The sequence below is a fragment of the Arvicanthis niloticus genome, chromosome 6 (assembly GCF_011762505.2).
Source record: "Arvicanthis niloticus isolate mArvNil1 chromosome 6, mArvNil1.pat.X, whole genome shotgun sequence".
NCBI lineage: Eukaryota > Metazoa > Chordata > Mammalia > Rodentia > Muridae > Arvicanthis > Arvicanthis niloticus.
Window position 1 is genome coordinate 16650167 of NC_047663.1, and position 21215 is coordinate 16671381.

Consider the following 21215-nt stretch of genomic DNA (forward strand, 5'->3'; position numbering starts at 1 on the left):
GAATTTTTTTAAAGAAAACTATTTCCTTCATTCATAAATTTAAAATTCACTCTTAGTCTTTAATGCTTAGGTTGTTTACATTCTTCAGTAAGTAAAACTTTATGGGAAGTTCCACACATTTAAAATACTGTAAAATTAAAACTCAGTGGTTCATACATGTTGTTAGTCAACTATACCCCATCTTACTGTACTATAACATCACCTCTGAAATAGTGAGCTACTGACTTTGTTATTAAGTGAATTTATATTTTAACAAAGATAGCTATTTAGGCTGATAGTGAAATTGGTATAAGCCAATCAGGTAGGTACCACAAAACCCCATGCAATCTAGCTTACTTCACAGAAATGGGAACTTTTTTGTACTTTTCCCATGAGTTGTGGGAAATGAAACAAACACACAGCAGCTATCAGATTTTGCATTTTGTGTTTTTATTAATGACACCTTTAACTGCAAAAATGAGATGATTTCTAAGCAATCAAAGCTTATTCTTGTCACACCATGTTAGAATTGATTATAATTTTAGACTTTGGAAAGGAATCAGTATTTTAGGCTACTGTGTTAAGCTATTTTAACATTTTTTTATCTAATGACCGAAGTCAAGTTACCTGAAAATGCCTAAAATATAACCAGCAATGTAAAGAAGTCAAACTTTTTTCTTTCTTTCTTTCTTTCTTTTTTCCTGAGACAGGGTTTCTCTGTGTAGCCCTGGCTGTCCTGGAACTCACTCTGTAGACCAGGCTGGCCTCAAAATCTGCCTGCCTCTGCCTCCCAAGTGCTGGGATTAAAGGCAATGTGGCACCACTGCCTGGCAAGAAGTCAAACTCTTAAGCTTTATTAAACTTCTGAATAATGAAATACTATACTTTGGTGAAAATTACAAACATTAAGTGGTTCATTCTATTTGTAAAAGTCAAAAAGTCTCATTTTACCCTCTTCCTTCTTTTCTTTGGAAGATGGCATGACAACCAATCTCCTACTTTAGCTCAATACCAGGCACAGAGGACACAATCAATATACCCCTAATTTCATCCTTTATGCACTCAATCCATCAACCCCATCCACAGGCAGCTATCTAGAGGATGCTGCCTAAAATGCTACAGTGAAACTCATCATTTTGTATAATTAACATAATTTGTTTTAATATACTGATGTCAGAAGAATCTAACAATGTGGCCCAGGCTTTCACATCTTCACATGGAAATATTCTTCAGTAATACCTTACAATTTCTTCCCTGCAAATGTTGAGGACAAAAGTCCATTTAATAAAGACCTACTTTTAAACCTAACTGAATGAGCAATACAGATTCTGAGATGTATTTAAAGTCAGTGCCATGACAATTTATGAATCACAGTAAATATCTCAAGGAGCTATAATGGTCTATGAAGAGAAAACATCCAATTCAGATTTCAACACTACAGATGAAATCTAGAAATCAGGATTTCAAACAAAAACATGGCTAATGTCTATATGTTTGCTGAACTGTTAAACTCTAATACAACTAAAATTCCAATGTCTCCATCTATTAATGTGACAAAAACAAGCTGGTAAGTGAAGTCAAAACAATAGTGTATTCTGGCAAAACTAAGAACTTCCTGAAAATCTAGAAAAACATGTCCACAACAGATGGGTCACCTAGAAATGAATACATCAACCTGCCAAACTGAGTGCGGTTCTACCTTACTAAATTAAAATCAGTAGGAGTTCCACTTTCTAAGAGTCTTATGGCAGTGGGAAGGCCAAAGGGGGGAAATCTGAAGATTCACATACACACATCTATGTGACCTAAAGTGTCATACTATCAGGTTCCTGTCAAACATACTAAATTCAGGTAAATTCCTTACCAGTTAACTTCTTCACAGGTTGGAGCCGAACACTGATAGACTGATGTGTGAGTAAGGGGGAGGATGGAAGAGAGCGAGACATGCCCTCCATAATCCGAATGTGCTGCATACCTTCACTCACTGGAAGTGGTGGAACAGCGTAGTCTGGCTCAAAAGCACAATCGCTTTCTGTGGAGATGCCACCTGTTAATAGGAAAGAAGAGTACAAGAGATGATAAGGATGATTCAGAACAGTATATAACACACACATACACATTCATTTGTATATTTATTGGGAAGAAGGTATGGAAGGAAGGAAGAAAGGAAAATGAAGAAGGAAAAAAGAAAGAAAGGAAGAAAGAAAGAAAGAGGAAGGAAGGAAGGAAGGAAGGAAGGAAGGAAGGAAGGAAGGAAGGAAGGAAGGGAGGGAGGGAAAGAAAAAAGACAGAGACAGGCTGCATCTTACGACAATAGTAGGTTTCTAGGACCACAAAAACAAGAGCTATCATAATAGGTTTTAAACTATTTAAACAAATTTGCTATACACAGAAAAAATTGTATATACAATATTTGGCCATTAATTAACAGTAACACATATACATTGAAGATGAATCAGAAAAATATAAGCTGGGGTTGTAACTCCATGGCCTGACTCCTTGTCTCGTCTCACATTCTCAAGGCCCTAGGTTCAATCTTTAGTATTGAATAAATAAGTAAATAAATAAAGAAGTGTGTGTGTATGTGTGTGAGAGAGAGAGAGAGAGAGAGACAGAGAGAGACAGAGAGAGAGACAGAGACAGAGAGACAGAGACAGAGAGAGACAGAGAAGGTGGGGGGAACAAGACAGAAAAAAGCCAAATAAACCAAATATAAACTGGCAGAAAATACAACGTGTTCATCAACAAGGAACAACATTTAAAGGAGTATGCTTAATATGTTAAGAAACTAAAAGTTTAGAATTTTAGAGTATTAAAAGAATTAAAATTTAGATAATTAGAAGGCAAATTTACATAGACAAGATAACTAGAAAATATTAGGATGATAACTAGAGAGCCAAAAGAACAGAAGTATAGTCTGATGAGAAGGCTCAGCAAACACAGGTACTTCTGCTAGGTCTGACCACCTGAGCTACCCCAGGACCTACCAGAACCAAATCCTGTAAGCTAGTCTCTGACCACCAGATGCACACTGTGGGTGTACAGTTACCCACACATACTTATGCAAAAAATGCATTTTTAAAAAAAAGAGTAACTTTACAAAAATAGAAATGTGTTCTTAAATAAATGGTACCAAAGCATGAGCAAGACAAAAGCGAATAAACTGTATTTTATTTAAAACCAAACCAACCCTCCTCTCAAAAAAAAAAAAACCAAAACATTTTGGGTATCAAAGAATGCTATTAAAAAATGAAAATACAATTCTCAGAATGTAAAAATATTTGCAAATATTTTTGAGGAGTCTAGGTTTTATAATATATAAAGAAGTCTTACAACCCAACAACAAAAAGACACACACACAGTTAAAAATTGGGCAAAGGACTTGAGCAGGTATTTATACAAGGACTCATAAATGGTCCCTTTGCATTTGAAAACATGCTTGAACAATCTTTTTATATAAGTAAATCAAAGTCAAATGAGACCCTTCTTTTATAGCCACTAAGATAGATGCTACTTTTAAGAACAAAGAAAAGAATAAATGGATACTTTTAAGGCTCTGTGGGTATGAATGTTTATTGCCAAATCTGATAACCTAAGCTCAATTACCAGAATCCACATGGTGGAAAGAAAAAAAAAAATCAATCCTACAAGTTGTTCTCTGATCTTGACATGGGTTGAAAGCAGTCCAGGTTAACAATTTATACCTAAAGGTTAGATACTGGGTAACAATTCTAATTGTGTGGGCATCTTGTTAATTGAGCATTTTCAAATATATAAATCTATTGGGTAATCTTTTTAAGTTTTAAGAGTCTTCATTCTACTGGGCACCGAGAGCATGTCAGATATTATCAGGAGCGCAGCTGAGCTTTGTGGGGGCAGTGTGGTGGGCTGGCTGAGGCAGCTGCCACGCTGGCATCTCGTGGGTGCCAGGGCCTGCACTTCTAGCTAGCCGGAGCCATGGTCTGAGTGAAGAACAGTGGGAACATGGTGGCTGCCCGGGAACAAGCTGGACTGAGCACGGATTTTTAAATATCTCCTATTATAGTCTGACAGATGACATACAGTTAAAAAAAAATCTTAAAAGCTAATGCTGAGTGAAAGAAGTCACAAAAAGCCACAGAGAATATGATTCGGCTTATACGTAAGAGGCTCTGGAGAGATGAATCAAAGTAGACAAAAAGTAGACTGTAGTTTCCAGAGCATCCCAGGAAAGGGAAGGGACAGCTGCTCAACAGGCCTGGTGTTTTCTTCTGGGATGATGGATAATAGAGCAATGATGTTCATATAGCACAGTTAATATGCTAAGAGCCATTGGAATACTTGGGAATAATGCTGAGTTTAATGGTTTGTGAACTGTAGTTCAAGGAAGAATGAAACAGGCATTTATCTCTAATCACATATTTTTTAGTTTGAAACCTATAAATCATCTCTAAATTCTTTCCTTATCAATCTTTTCAACACATGACAATAGTTCTGCAGATTACCAATCTAAAATATATTTCAAAATCCCATGTTCTATCCACTCTCCTACCACTACCTTAGTCCTGATCATTACTAATATGTCACCAATACTCAGGAGGCAGAAATATAGAATGTTACTTATCCTTGGATTTTAGAACTTCTATTAGCGTATTAAAACTTTATTGTTCTTAGCTGCTGACCACTGTGTTTAGTATGTTCTATTTTCTTCTCCCTGCCCCTGCCTGATCAGATGAGCAATGTTTCTCATAGACCTATCTTTTCAAGCCTGTTTATCTAATCATTGGGCTTTCAAAACATCTGAAATTGATTTATACAAAATTATATTATTTAATAAATTTGTAATCAAAGAGATATTCCATTACGGTAATTTATAAACTAACGAGTCCTTTGGTGATCAAAATCAGCACGAATATTTTTATGAAGGAATGTATTCAAAATGCTGCATTTCATTTAGTGAAGTACCAGCTCTCACAATGTTCCACTGTTAAAAATGAGCTGATAATTTTAGGATCTGATAATCCTTAAGGAATCATAGTGTAATTAGTCCAGTTTGGCTGTCCTAGTTCATTTCTCTGTTTAGAAACATTTTCTTTTTATCTTCTTTGTGCTATAAAATTATACTTGAACTCATTGATGCTACAACAAAATCTAAAAATGTATGCTTCAAGTAAAATATTGGTGAATATTAACAGAATTAGGCTGCATAATAGCTTTTCTTAGATAACAAGCAATCTCAGAAATTCAGCAGAAAACAAACTTACTTTATTCTTATGAATCTGCAATTTGACTGTTGAGCTCTACAGTACTAGGTTAGTAAGGAGATATCAGGTTCAGTATCCCATCAATGTGTCATTAATGGTGAGCCTAGTCACTGAAGGGCACATGAAAATATGGCATGCTATGGAGATATACAAAGGCTTTTCTACTAGGGAACTACAGAGCTCTGCAAAGAGAGTGAGACCAAATAATGTATCACACATGGAGTCTAGAACAGACAGGCAAAGTCTCTTTATCACTTGTATCACACTGTATCACTTGGTACCCTACTTTTGTATTTTGTACTGAGGCAGGAGGATGGGGTAGAAACAGGGAAGAACACACTGCTTTGGTTTGACTCTTTTATGTACTTTTGGAGCCTAGGGCACATTTGGTTTAAATACAACTACTATTTAGACCGTTCCCACACCCAGGTATCATACTGGCAGAAGGCCTCTGGTACAAGGGAGCAATCAACCAGCTGTTCCACAGGCTTACAGTGAGAGCAAGATGAAAGTTGTTCCTGTACTGGCTGTGTTGCTGGGCTTGTATATGCACAACAATGGACATTCAACCTATCAGAGGTCTCAGCAACTAACAAGCCCCAAGTGGATATGCACGGTGAGGCTCAGTCTACAAACTGCCATTTCTGGTCTAACCTGCTGAGAAAACAGAAGCCAAGCCACTATCTTGTACTTCAACCCCTTGGTAAGGTGGCAGAAAAGTATTTCCATTTAATATTCATCTATTTGATTTGTTTGATCTTATCTAGATTATTTTGCTTTGCTCATTAATTGTGTTAATATTTTGTTTCCTTCACTATTATCTCTCATGTTTTTATCCCACAGTCTTCTTTCCTATTTCTGCCTTTTCTCTCCTTTTTCCTTTCCCTGTCACTTAGTTTGTATTACTATTATTTGCTAATATATTTACTTTTGGTAGCTTTTAAATCCTTAAGTTTTCACATAAGTGCCAAGGGCCTGCTCAGTCTTTAGGGAATGGTTCTGGGTAGGACACAGCATCAGACAAAGGCCAAAGACTAAGGATCCCTGGCCTTATAATCTTACTGTTTGTGCTTTAATAAGCATTGGTCTCTGTCTCTGTCTCTGTCTCTGTCTCTGTCTCTGTCTCTGTCTCTCTCTCTCTCTCTCTCTCCCAACCCCAGAATTTAAAACACTTCTGTCTAAAAATGGGTCTCAGCTCTATAAAATAATACAATATCTAACACTGAACTAATAGTATGAACACCAATGTAGTATCTTGGCACTTTCTTTTCTACCCTTATTGGGAATATAGTTGTTTCCAATTGCTTTTCACTATATTTAAATATCTGGTTTGTTTTTAAGTTTTTATAACTGCAATCTGACTTCTCCCCTGACTGAAAAGAACAGGTTACTAACCAAGAAGACAGTTATGAAAATTGGAGGATACATTCATTCCAAAAGATACAGAAGTAAGTAGAACTACAAGAACTATGATGAAGCAACACAATGTCCCTTCTTCAGAAGTTCACTGCTTCATAGTAACAAAATCTAAATACATAGAAATGGCTGAAGCACCAACAAATTTAAAAGTCTAATTTTTACACAATGCTCTCAGTGACATCAAAGAAGAGATGACTAAACAGATGAATGAAACAAAGAAGTCAATTCAAGATTCAGATGAGAAATTCACCAAAAAGCTAGAGACTCTAGGGAAAGAAAAAGGAAACGAAAGGAAATGTAAATGAAAGGCTTTTGGGTAGTGGGTGATTTTGAAACTGGGTTTCATTGTGTAGCACTGGATATCCAGGAACATACTTTGTCGATCAAGGTGGCCTCAAGAGAGAACCATGTGGTTCTGACTCCCAAGTGCTTGGATTAAAGACATGTGCCACACTATGCCTTGCTGGAAATGAAAAGCTTAATGAATCAAACTCTTAAAAATCAATGGAAAGTATGACCAATAGAGTATTTACAGATTGAAGACAAGCTAGAGAAATTAATAATTATTACATTTAAATGGCAAAAGAAGAAGAAAACATCAACAACAAGGTAGACAATCAATGTGACTCAACTTTGGATCAAGAGGCCAAACCTAAGGAATAGAAAACTGAGTAGAGGGAGCTGCAAATGAAAACCAGAGAAAACAAATGCAATGAAATCACACCAGAAATTTTCTGAAGTCCAAGAAGATATAAAACTTCAAGTATAGAAGGCATTTAAGACCCAAACAGACATGGCCAGAAAAGAATCTATCTGTATCACATTGTCACATAATAGTTAAAATGCCAGCAAGTCAAAACAAAGAAAGAATACTAAAAGCTGCAAAAGTAACTCCATATTGCTTACAAAGGCAAACAAATCAGAATTTATCAGCTCTCTCAACAGAAATGCTAAAAGCAAGACAGTGTGGAATGTTCTATTTCAAATAGTTAAACAAAAACATGATTAATGGTGCTGTCATGTCCCACAAACACTGTTTCATTGCAGACACTCACCATCTCTGGTTCTTGTAATCTTTCTGCACCCTCATCTTCAATTATCCCCAAGTCTTGGAGGGATGGTGTATGACATAACTGTCTCATTTAAAGGGGAGCAGTCCACAAGGACCAGTTGTGAATCTTTGTATTAGTAACAATCTACTAAAAAAGAAGCGTCTTTGATGAGGATTGAGAGATGAACATACATACATACATACACACACGTGTGCACACATGGCAACTGCTAGGCCTGGTGATGTACACATTTATTCTCAGCACTTTGGAGGCAAACGTAGGATATCAGTGAGCTCAAGGCCAGCCTAGTCTACATATCAAGTTCCAGTACAGACAGGACTAAAAAGAGAGACCATGTTACTCACAAACGAACAAACAAAAACACAAACAAACAAAATTAGGAAATGGTTTATTAGCAAACTAATACTATTAGGTTTTACCCTAGGACTATGACCTAGCCAGCAGCAGGTTTTTGGCCAAACTGATGATACCAAGCGTGAGTTCTGCCTTGTAGAGCAGGCTTTTAAAGCCAATCAGAAAGTTGTTGGTTACTTAAATTACATTTGTGCCACTGTTAAATCAGCAGACACATCCTGCCAGGCCAGTTGTTACTACTATAACGCACCAGGTTCACAGCTATGTAAGACACTGATCATTTTCCTCTACTGGTAGCATATATAACACCTTCTAGCACTATAAAAGCTAGCTAGTAGGGATGAAGTTTCCAGGTTGGTACCAGATTGATTTCTCCATGTTCTGTGACTAAAGTATATATGGTGTATATAGCAATAGGGTTTTACCATCAAGTTCTGGAGTATAACCAAGAGCAATAGTAATATCCTATATTGTTTGAGAAGGTCAATAGGCCCTGGGCTTTTTATGTAATAGCCTAAGGTATCTGTGAGAGGCATCTCTACCAAATTATAGATAACTAAAAACTTATTAAAGTGTATTATAGGTTAGGCCATAAAATAAGCCTTAATAAATTTTAAAAAGCGGAAATAAATTTCTAAATTTTATCATATAAGAATGAAATAAAACTAAAAATTAGAGTCAAGGAAAGCCTACAGATTCTATCCAAACATATGGTGGTTGAACCACGACTACACTTTTGAAATAAAGTTGAGACCTGAGTAATAGGGTAAATTTTGAAATTCCTATAATCAAATGAAAACAAAATGCCAGGTACCAGTATCTGTGGGATGTTGTGAAAACAGTTCTAAAAGGATTCATGAGTTATCTACATTATTAAAAAAAAAAAAAAAAAATCAGTCTCTCACCCTACCTAGTCAATATAGTACTGGAAGTCCTAGCCAGAACAATTAGACAACAAAAGGAAGTAAAAGGGATACAAATAGGAAAGGAAGAAGTCAAAATTTCACTATTTGCAGATGATATGATAGTATTCTTAAGTGACCCTAAAACTTCCACCAGAGAACTCCTAAATCTGATAAACAACTTCAGCAAAGTGGTTGGATAGAAAATCAACTCAAACAAATCAGTAGTCTTTCTCTACTCAAAGGATAAACAGGCTGAGAAAAAAAATTAGGGAAATGACACCCCTCACAATAGTCACAAATAATATAAAATATCTTGGAGTGGATCTAACCAAGCAAGTGAAGAAAGATCTGTATGACAAGAACTTCAAGTCTCTGAAGAAAGAAATCAAAGATCTCAGAAGATGGAAAGATCTCCCATGCTCATGGATTGGCAGGATTAATTTAGTAATTAATTTAGATTGCCAAAAGCAATCTACAGATTCAATGCAATCTCCATCAAAATTCCAAATCAATTCTTCATAGAGACAGAAAGAGCAATTTGCAAATTCATTTAGAATAACAAAAAACTCAGGATATCAAGAACTATTCTCAACAATAAAAGAACTTCTGGGGGAATCACCATCCCTGACCTCAAACTGTACTACAGAGCAATAGTGATAAAAACTGCATAGTATTGGTACAGAGACAGGTAGGAAGATCAATGGAATAGAATTGAAGATCCAGAAATGAACCCACACACCTATGGTCACTTGATCTTTGACAAAGGAGCTAAAACCATCCAGTGGAAAAGGACAGCATTTTCAGCAAATGGTGCTGGTTCAACTGGAGGTCAACATGTAGAAGGATGTAAATCAATCCATTCTTATCTCCTTGTACAAAGCTCAAATCCAAGCGGATAAAAGACCTTCACATAAAACCAGATACACTAAAACTAATAGAAGAGAAGGTTGGGAAGACCCTCGAATACTTAGGCACAGGGGAAAAGTTCCTAAACAGAACACCAATGGCTTATGCTCTAAGATCCAAGAATCGACAAACGGGACCTCATCAAACTGCAAAGCTTCTGTAAGGCAAAGGACACTGTCAACAAGACAAAACAGCAACCAACAGATTTGGAAAAGATCATTACCAATCCTACATCCTATAGAGGTCTAATATACAATATACAAAGAACTCAAGAAATTAGTCTCCAGACAACCAAATAACCCTAATAAAAATGGGGTACAGAGCTAAACAAAGAATTCTCAACTGAGAAAACTTGAATGGCTGAGAAGCACCTTAAGAAATGTTCAACATCCTTAGTCATCAGGGAAATGCAAATCAAAACAACCCTGAGATTCCACCTCATACCAGTCAGAATGGCTAAGATCAAAAACTCAGGTGATAGCAGATGCTGGTGAGGATGTGGAGAAAAAAAGAACACTCCTCCATTGTTGGTGGGATTGCAAGCTGGTACAACCACTCTGGAAATAAGTCTGGTGGTTCCTCACAAAATTAGACATAGCATTACCTGAAGACCCAGCTACACCACTCCTGGGCATATACCCAGAAGATGCTCCAACATATAACAAGGACATATGCTCCATTATGTTCATAACAGCCTTATTTATAATAGCCAGAAGCTGGAAAGAACCCAGATGTCCTTCAACAGAGAAATGGATACAAAACATGTGGTACATTTACACAATGGAATATTACTCAACTATTAAAAATAATGAATTTGAGAAATTCTTAGGTAAATGGATGGAACTAGAAAATATCATCCTGAGTGAGGTAACCCAATCACAAAAGAACATTCATGGTATTTACTCACTGATAATTGGATACTAGCCCAAAAGCTTGAAATAGCCAAGATTCAATTTACAGACTACATGAAGCTCATGAAGAAGGAAGACCAAGTGTGGGTGCCTCAGTCCTACTTAGAAGGAGTAACAAAATACTCAAGGGAGCAAATATGAAGACAAAGTGTGGGACAGAAACTGAAGGAGGGACCATCTGGAGACCATTCCACCTGGGTATCCATCCCATGTGCAGTCACCATAGGTAGACGCTGATGTGGATGTCAGGAAGTGCATGCTGACAAGAGCTTGATATAGCTGTCTCCTTAGAGGTCTGCCAGAGTCTGACATATTCAGAGGCGGATGCTCACAACTAAAATTCCCAATGGAGGAGTTAGAGAGAAGATTGAAGGAGCTGAAAGGATTTGCGGCCCCATGAGGAGAGCAACAATACCAACCAACAAGAGAACCCCAGCACCAGCATGGGAGCACATAGGGAGGGACCCATGACTCCAGCTGTATATGTAGGGGAGGATGGCCTTGTCGGGCATAGGTGGGAGAGGAAATCCTTGGTCCCATGAAGGCTGGACACTGAGTGGGGGGGAATTCGAGGGTGGGGAGGTGGGAGTGGAGGGGTAGGTGGGGGCACATCTTCATAGAAGCAGGAGAAGGGGGGATGGGATAGGGGGCTCCTGGGGGTGGGAATAGGATAAGGGGATAAAATCTGAAATGTAAATATAGTATCCAATGAAAAAAAGAAAAAAAAAAAATCAGTGATAGCAAAGAAATAGCCTAATGATATAAACAAGGTCTTAGCTAGCCAAATCCAAAATAATTACAGTATGTAAAATATAGAATTAATATCAGAGCTAAAATTAGTGAAACTAAACTTTACTATAAAGAACAGTATAAAGGATAAACAAAACTAAGAGCTGATTCTTTAAAAGGATAAGAAAGATTGATAAACCTAATGGCAGCTAACCAAAAGAAACAGAAGAATAACAACAGATAGCACTAAGAGCCAGAGGATCATTATGGAATATTTTTAAATTTTACATATTCCAAAAACTTGCAAAAGTCTTATAAATTGGAACATGTGATACAGATGATCTACCAAACAACCCAAACAGATCAAACCTTAATGAAATAAAAATAGTAACTAAACATCTCCCAAGAAAGAAAGAGATGGATTCTGGAACAGACCCTGATGAATTCCAGTAGACCTTTAAGAACATTGGGACTCCATTAAATTGAAATGGGAATACTTGTAAGATCAGTTTACAAAGCCAGCACTACCCTAATGTCAAAAGCACACAGAATAGGATATAGTGGTCACACTTATAATCTCAACACTTAGGAGAATAAGACAGGAGCAATACTATGCCATGATTTTAAAGCCACCCTGGGCTAACAGTAAGTTTCAGAGCTATTTGAATGAAGAATGGGATCCTATCACCATCTCTACTCGCCCACTCCACCCCCGCCAAAAGAGAAAGATACAACCAAATAGAAAACCATAACTAACCTCTGAAATGAACACATATAAAAATCTTCAATAAAATACTGGTATCCTAAAATCAGTAACACACTAGAAAGGACACACACTATGATCAAAATGGTTGTATTCAAGAAATGCAAGAATGATTCGACATATGCACGTCATTAAATGTAACACAGTACATACCTAGAATCTCGAACTAAGTCAGAAGACAATCTAAACAGATGCAGAAAAAAAAATCCCTTTAGGTTTAAACATTCCTTTATGATGAAAGTCCAGATGAAGCTAGCTATAAAACAATAAAGGCTGTTCAAGACAGATGTTTATGGACAACATGAAACTGACTGAAGAATAGAAACTATTTTATTTAGAAACACAATAAGATGTCCATTTTCTCCATTCTTACTCATACAGTACTTTATTCTTGGATGGAACAAAGGCAAGATAAATATGAAGATGATAGAAAATTTTAAAACAAATAAAAATTGTGCTTATTTATAGGCAATGCCATCCTTTGAAGACTCATCTCGAAAATTCTTAAATCTTATACACTTTTAGCCAAGTAGGAAGACAAAACAGTATATAAAAATAAGTAGTTTCTGTATATACTAATATGCAATGGTCTAAAATTCAAGTCAGAAAACAATCCACTCAGAATAGCCACAAAACAAAAAAACAGTAACAACAAAAAAAAAGAAAAAAAGAAAAAAAAAAAAAACCTGGCCATAAACTTTAAGATATTAAAGACCCCTCTACAATAAAAACTATAAATTTCTTAAGAAAGAAATTGAAGAAGGTACAAGAAGATAGAAAGATATCCCAAGCCGGGCGGTGGTGGCGCACGCCTTTAATCCCAGCACTTGGGAGGCAGAGGCAGGCGGATTTCTGAGTTCGAGGCCAGCCTGGTCTACGGAGTGAGTTCCAGGACAGCCAAGGCTACACAGAGAAACCCTGTCTCAAAAAAACCAAAAAAAAAAAAAAAGAAAAAAGAAAGATATCCCAAGTAAAAGGATGAACAGAATATTGTTAAAATGGCTTATATTACTATGATTAATATATTATTTAGAAAAAAACTATGTATAGATTTAGTATAATTGCCATCAGAATATCAATGCTATTCTTCATATAACTAGGGGAGGCTACAATAGAAAAAAAAATTATATGGAACTACAAAGACCTCAAATAATGGAAATAATTCTGCACAAAAAGAAAAAGAAAAACTGCATGCCAGTGGCACAAATTCAGACTCAAACCAAGGAGAGACTCAGAAATAACCTAACAGAACCACCTAATTCTTTACAAAGGAGTCAAAAACTCATAATGACAAAGAGAAGCCTCTTTAATAAATTATGCTAGGAAAACTTTGTATATGCAAAAGACTGACATTAAGTTCCTTCTCTTGCTCTGTATAAATTAAATTTAAAAGTGGGTCAAAATTGTAATATAACATGCAAAACTTTGAGACTATGTAACTAGAAACAAAACATTTCATGATATGAGCACCAACTTTTCAAAATCAGACTCTGGTAGCTCAGGAAATAACAGCAGGAACTAACCAACGAGATTATGTAAAACTGAAAAGCTTCTACACAACAAAATAAACAATTAAAAGTTAAGAGGTACCCAACAAAAGTAGAGATGTCTTTGCTAGCTATTTATCCTACAAAGGATTAATATGCAAAGAATTTAATAAAAACTCAAAAATTAAACACTACAAAAGAACAAATAACCCATCAATAAAATGAATTAATGGTCAGTCCTAAATGAAATGAAAATAGAAAATATGTTAAAATGCTGACTATCTTTAGCCATCAGGGAAATGTAGATCAAAACTACATGGAGAGTCGGCATGGCATGGGCTATCAATATGGCACTCCTTAGGAAAACAATGAGTAGAGCCTGGTCAATCTCAATGATACCTTCAATGTATTTTTTTCTATCATCCCACTGCAAAGCACTTGCTTTGTTAGTGGCACTAACCTCAAGACCACCTTCCTGAGCAACACTTGAAACATTCTCCTTTTCTGGACAAAATGCACATTGTTTAAATTGTTGCACTGTTTGTTGTTCTCACAATTCTTACTTCAAACCTGGCTAAAAGCAGCCAGTGATAGCTACACACCATGAATGCTATGTTATCTTGAAATTCCCTCTACCAATTGTTTTTAATAAAGTAGAACCTTTAAGAGGCAGGAATTAGTGGGTGATTGGGGACATAACAAAATTTGTGATATTAATGATAATCTGATGAAAACAAATTAATAGTCATGAGAACAGATTGCTATAAAAGACTGATATCAAGTTCTTTGTTTCTTTCCTTCCTTTGCTTTTTTTTTGGGGGGGGGGGGATTGGGAGAGTTGAGACAGAGTCTCTCTGTATAGTCCTAGATGTCCTGGAACTTACTCTGTAGAGCAGGCTGGCCTTGAACTCACAGAGATCCACTTGTCTCTGTTTCCTGAGTACTGGGAACAAAGGCATGTGCCATCACTGCCCAGCATTCGATCTTCAGTCTCTTGCTTCTACTATTCTCATTCTCTCTCTCTCTCTCTCTCTCTCTCTCTCTCTCTCATATTACTACCATCTGGTACCCTTATTGTGTTGTGATATAGACACACACACACACCACTAGATGCATTATTATTTGGACTTTCCAGCATTAGATAAATCAACAATATTCTTATATTTGTCTGAGAAGTAAAGTTACAATATAAACGTCTTTGCCCAAAGTTGAAGATAAGAAAACACAGTCACAACAGAGCAGAAACCTCAGCAATGTACTTCAAAACAAGGTACAAGAAATTATAATTAGAAATTGAAATCTCCATGGGGCCAAGCCTGAAGGATCCAGTTTTGGAAGCCTATCCCATTCTGCTGTATTTTATTTACAGGAGCTTTATGAGGCACCCTGTTCTAACTATGAGAAGGAAAACCAAAACAAACAAACAACAACAAAGCAAAGCAAGCAAAGAAAAACTGAGTACAGGAGAAGCTTCCAATGACCGTGCATAAGAGTGCATAAGGTCTAAGGTCACTCCCATTGAGTCCTGAGAGTCTCTCACCTCCCAGATCTCTGGTACTTTCTAGAGGTATCTATCACTCACCTTCTAGGACTGTATATTTCCATTCATTCTGCTGGCTCTCTGGGCTTCTATCCTGCCCCACCCCGACCCCATACCTGATCCTGTTCCCCTTTTCTCCTCCCTCTGCCTCCTGTGATTAATTTCTTTCCCCTTCTAAATGGGACTGAAACAGCCTCACTTGGCTTTTATGTTTGTTAAACTTAAGTTCTGTGGGTTGCATCCTAGGTATTCTGTACTTTTTTTGCTAATATCCACTTATTAGTCAGTACATACAATGTCCCTTTGAGTCTGGGTTACCTCACTAAGGATGGTATTTTCTAGTTCCATCCATTTGCCTGCAAATCTCAGTATGTCCTCACTGTTAATATCTGAGTAGTTTTCCATTGTGTAAATGTACCACATTTTCTGTATCCATTCTTTTGTTGTGGGATATCTGGATTGTTTCCAGCTTCTGCTATTACAAATGAGGCTGCTATCTATGAACACTGTAGAGCACGTATCCCTCTGGTATGGTGGGGCAGTTTTTGGGTATATGCCCAGGAGTGGTACAGCTGGGTCTTCAGGTAGAACTATTTCCAATTTTCTGAGGAACCTCCAGATTGATTTCCAGTGAGAGTGGTTGTACCAGTTTGCAATCCCACCAGCAATGGAGGAGTGTTCCTCTTTCTCCACATCCTAGTCAACATGTGCTGTCTCCTGAGTTTTTGATCTTAGCCATTCTGATTGGTTTAAGGTGGAATCTCAGGGTCACTTTGATTTGCATTTCCCTGATGACTAAGGACTCTGAGCATTTCTTTAGGTACTTCTCAGCCATTCAAGATACCTCTGTTGTGAATTCTATGTTTAGCTCTGTAGCCTATTTTTTAATTGCATTATTTGATTTTTTTTTTTTTTTTGAGGTTAGCTTCTTGAGTTCTTTATATGTTTTGGGTATTAGCCCACTATCAGATGTGGGGTTAGTGAAGAATTTTTTCAAGAAGAGGGATGATGTTACCAACCTACAGGCAAAATTTGTAGCCAAAAACTGTTCCTGTTGAAAAGAACTGCAGGAACAAAAAGGGATAGAGACTGAAGGAAAGGCGGTCCCAGTAACTGGTCTACCTCATGGGGAGACACAGAGGTCTAACACTATTATTGATGCTATGTTGTGCTTACAGACAGGAGCCTAGCATGGCTGTCCTCTGAGAGACCCAACTAGCAGCTCATTGAGATAGCTGCAGATATGTAACCCAACCATTAGACTGAAGTCAGGGATCACTTTGGTTGAATTAGGGAAAAATGAAAGAAGCAGAAGAGGAGGGCAACCCCATAGGAAGACCGGCAGTCTCAACTAACCCAGACCTCCCAGACACTGAGCCACCAACCAGGAAGCATACATAAGCTGATCCAAGGCCCCAGACACACATATAGCAGTGGACTTCTGGGTCTGGCCTCAGTGGGAGAAGATGCATTTAATCTTCCAGAGACTTTGAGGCCCCAGGGAGGGTGGAGGCCTGATGGGATCAGCATCCTCTCAGCCATAGGGGGGAGAAGGAATAGGATGAGAAACTGTGGGAGGGGGGAACTGAGAGAAGGGTTGAATTGTAAATAAATAAATAATTTTTTAAAAAGTGCATTAGGGCCGGGCATGTGACACATGTCTTTAATCCCAGCACTTGGGAGGCAGAGGCAGGTGGATTTCTGAGTTTGAGGCCAGCCTGGTCTACAGAGTAAATTCCAGGGCAGCCAGGGTTACACAGAGAAACCCTGTCTCGAAAAACCTTAAAAAAAAAATGTGCATTAGGTCATCAAAAAACTAAATATAAATAAGGAGACAGACTCTTTTGTTTCCTACACATCTGAATACTGTGTAATTAAAAGTATATTTCAAAAATACACACACACACACATAGTTGATAACTTAGAACAGTGGTTCTCAACCTTCCTAATGCTGCAACCCTTTAGTACAGTTTCTCATGCTGTGGTGACCCCCAACCATAAAATCATTTTTGTTTCATAACTGTAATTTTGACACTGTTAGTAACTGGAATGTAAATATCTATGTTTTCTGATTGTCTCAGGCAATCGTTGCATGAGGGTTTTTTAACGCCCAAAGGAGTCGTGACACAGAGGTTGAGAAACTACTGGCTTGGATCAACTGGATATAATGGACATAATCTGCTAAACTTCTTACAAAATAAATAGAAAAATAACAAAGCTTAAAGAAAACCTCTGGCCTCAGGAATAGGAAAAAGGGTTATATTAATAAATTTTGTTACTTGTACAAAAATTTTTGGCCCCTAGTTTGGTTTACTACTCTAGTCTCCAAATACAATGGGTCACTTGTAGAGTTTATCTAAATAACCCCATAAATGTTTGAATTAAACAAAGACCCCAAAATGAAAATTATGAGTCTGTGTGTTGAACATAATCTGATTGATCAGACATCAACATAAAAGAATCAACCTTTTCCTTAGGATTTAACCCAAAAGGTATAAAAAATGTATAGGATCCAATATGAAGATACAGGAAAACCTCAACTTGAAAGGGAAAAGTCAAACTCTAAGATGGTAAATTAATAACAAAGACTTTAAGGCAACTATTGTTAATAATAAAAGCAAAGGCAACTATTTCTGATATAACTACAAAGATATACGTAAAATCCATCATGCATCCTACATATAAAACACATTCTTTCCGCCAGTCGCATTTCAGATGTTATACATTACCAGTGATTACAGACTGCACCATGAAACTTACAGTCCTATCTACCAAACAAGCTTCAGTCAGTCTCCAGAAGATATGACACAAGTACCATCCAACACCAAGGCTAGAGAGCTGCAAAGGTGCTTAACTCTTGTAACAGCCTCATTCAACTCTCCTCATAAAGGCTTGTATGGAAAACAGACAAATCGTGGGGAATGGTTATTATTTTTTAAAACTTATTTAGATTGCAACACTTCTGACTGTTGTTTTAGATGTGGTTTTGTTGATGAAGCAAACCAACGTATCTTTGATTCCTAGTTTGCATTTGACCACCTGAAAAACTATTAGAAGTAGTATTTGTTCAGTCTTCTGGGTTGGCGATACCTTTCCACCATTCTACTTCCTATCAATTCTGTGGCTCTAGGTAATAATTTATTTACATGCCTTTCATTCCATGGGGCATTATGTTTGTCTACTATACCGATGATACCATGCTGACTAGACTTAATGAGCAAGAAGCAGGAACCAATTATGATAGCTTAACAAGATCCTTATTGTGAAACCTTAGGTTAATCTCAAACCAGACTTTTAATATTTGGAGGGAGAAAATGCCATCCTTTGAAAAACCTATTATTCTTCAAAATGAACAAACAACAACAAAAAAAAACACTTCTAGTTTACCTCTGGTCCTTAGAATCAATGTTTTGTTATTACTATCATGCTACCATGTGCCTAGGGCAACCCCCCCATGAATTGAGTATTGCTAGACCAACAAAGTAATAGGGTTGGATGTGCAATGCATCACTTCATCAGAAGACCAGAATCAAAAGTAATTTAGATTACTAAGAGGTGGCCCAAATATGCATGATGTCTACTTCCACTATACTGCTTACTGTAGATATATGACTGTCATGATCCTCTGGCTAAGGGAGGAAAGAAAAAAATAATGATTTTAACTGACATTTAACTTTAATCTTTTTAAAACCTTATATTTAATGATGGTTCTTAAAAACTTTAATCTCTTTTTTGGCCCACCATCCACCAGAGGTATTAGGGAAAAAAGGACATGGCAGGTGGGATGTGAATGTGCTTAGAAAGGTTCTTTGGAGAAACTCCTGTCTGTGTGGTCTGGAAATCTGCAGTTCAGTTTATATGTTAGCAGTGGCAGCTCGATCCAGTGGTAAACACTTCAGCAGTCTAGTTCCACAGAATTGGGAGAGCAAACAAGAATCAGCAGCGGCAGCACTACTTAATAGACACAGCCAGACTTCAGCCTAAGTTTGAGTTAACAGGAAGGACCCAGAGGGATGCCAGGAGAAGTTCTTGGCTGCGTCTCTCTCAGTGACAAATCGGTGAAGATGCGAGACCCACAAGCTAGCTGTACCAGCAAGCCAAGCTCAGCCTCTGTTACTGTCCACTGAGTCTTTTCTATATTCTCTCCAAACATCATGTGTCCTCTATGGGTTTTCCCTCAATAAGAACATTTGTCTTAGCTGACATCACTCTGCCAATCAGCCCAAGTCCTCTGATATGGCAAGAAACTGCAGCACACCATCAGAAGGTTTTTTTGGTGCATATCTCTCTATGGAGTCCTGACAAATATAACTCAACTATGTAGTGTAAGGTGGACGAATACATGTGTGTGGTTAGTGAAGAATCTTTCATCCTTGTATCCTTTTATGTGTTTTACTAGAACATCCTTTCACCTATGTTTACTTCAGCTAAACGTTCCTTCATGTGTTTGCCTCAGCAAAACACTACCCAAACGACTTTCCAAAGAACCCTTAAGTTTCCACTTCACCTGACATACAGATAGTAATGGCACAATAGACCCACACTAAAGAAGAAAGGTCATTGTGAAGGGAAAAATTCATTCCCAATGGCAGAAATTTGAGCTAGGCACATGGTTGTTCATTTACTTTTTAAGAAAAATTGACAAAGGTATTGTTAGATATTTACTTGTAGACAGTGTTGAATGATTTATGAGGCTATGTGGAACTTGGAAGAATAAATGAAGTGATGAAAAAGAGATTTGGGGATTGAAAAATAAAGAAGTCTTTGAAAGAGCACAAACTATCAAAGTAATCCATGCCCCATGTAAATGCCTGCCAAAAAGCAGACTTCAAAGAAGGAACTGCTCAACACAGTAGACAAAACAACCTGATTTGGGGACTCAACCAATCTCTTTTCCCACTCACTACCTCTGTTCAATGGACTCATAAAGAAGGCAGAATTTAAACACACACTCAACAGTATGAACTGCAGCAACGCCAAGCTAATGATAGCCATAGCAAAGTGTCCAGCACGACAGGGCTCCACACATGCAGTGAAGAACAGCTACATAATCAAGTTCCTTACATGGTATCACTCATTAAATGATCTGTGAGCTACCTTTCTGTTCTTCCTTTCTGGATCCTACTACTTCCCCTTCCTAATAATTCTATATATCTTAAGTAAATTTTGATACTTTGTTTATCTACCATATATACACTTTATACTGTTAAGTTTTCAAGTTGTCTTATTCTGCCCCCTTGTGGGAAATAGCTCTTTAATTTTTTACTGTGAACAAAACATTAAATCCAACTTGCTTCTCCAAATAAGTATTAATTATGTAATAGATTCATTTCATGCTTTACTAATAGATTCCTCATTCTTTGCCATCCATTAAGAATTATATAAACTTTTAAGAATTACAGAGTTTTTTTTTCTTTCAGGATTTTGTGATTATCTATTGGAAAAACTCAGATAATAACTTACATCAAAATACTTCTATACATTCAATATAATTTTCAACCTTCTTGGTGGCCATGCTTTTATTCTTCCTCTTTCATAAATATGAACAAGTAAGGCTTGTCCATATTTATTGCTTTATATTACTCTACAGCACTTTTTCTGTCGGTTTGTTTCTTTGTTTTTAGATAAAATCTTCTTCTATAGCCTGGCTGACCCAAAATTTGCCATCTGGTAGACCAGAATGGCTTTGACTTGCTGTGAGCCATTGGACAAGTGACTTCAACAAGGCTTCTATTGCTATTTAGGCAAATGATCATAATGCTAGATAGTCTGGTATGTTCTGACACAAAATATGCTTGTAACTGCATATTACAATAAATTTTAACAATTATAAATAAATTATTATAAATAATTTTGGAAATGTAAACATAGATGAGGAATTGGTAAGAATACATTATTGGTTTTAT

At 37.0% G+C, this 21215-nt stretch overlaps 1 protein-coding gene across 9 annotated transcripts in view; it reads right to left on the reverse strand.

Moving 5' to 3' along the window:
* Tanc2 (tetratricopeptide repeat, ankyrin repeat and coiled-coil containing 2) overlaps window positions 1-21215 on the reverse strand; it is a 296480-nt gene that overhangs the window by 190615 nt on the left and 84650 nt on the right. For 5 of the 9 annotated variants that reach the window (XM_076935615.1, XM_076935613.1, XM_076935612.1 and 2 more), the window contains exon 4: window positions 1844-2026. In XM_076935615.1, the coding sequence (XP_076791730.1) occupies window positions 1844-2026 (183 nt within the window). The remainder of the gene's footprint in view (window positions 1-1843; window positions 2027-21215) is intronic. The other 4 variants (XM_076935618.1, XM_076935617.1, XM_076935616.1 and 1 more) reach the window with 1 other exon arrangement.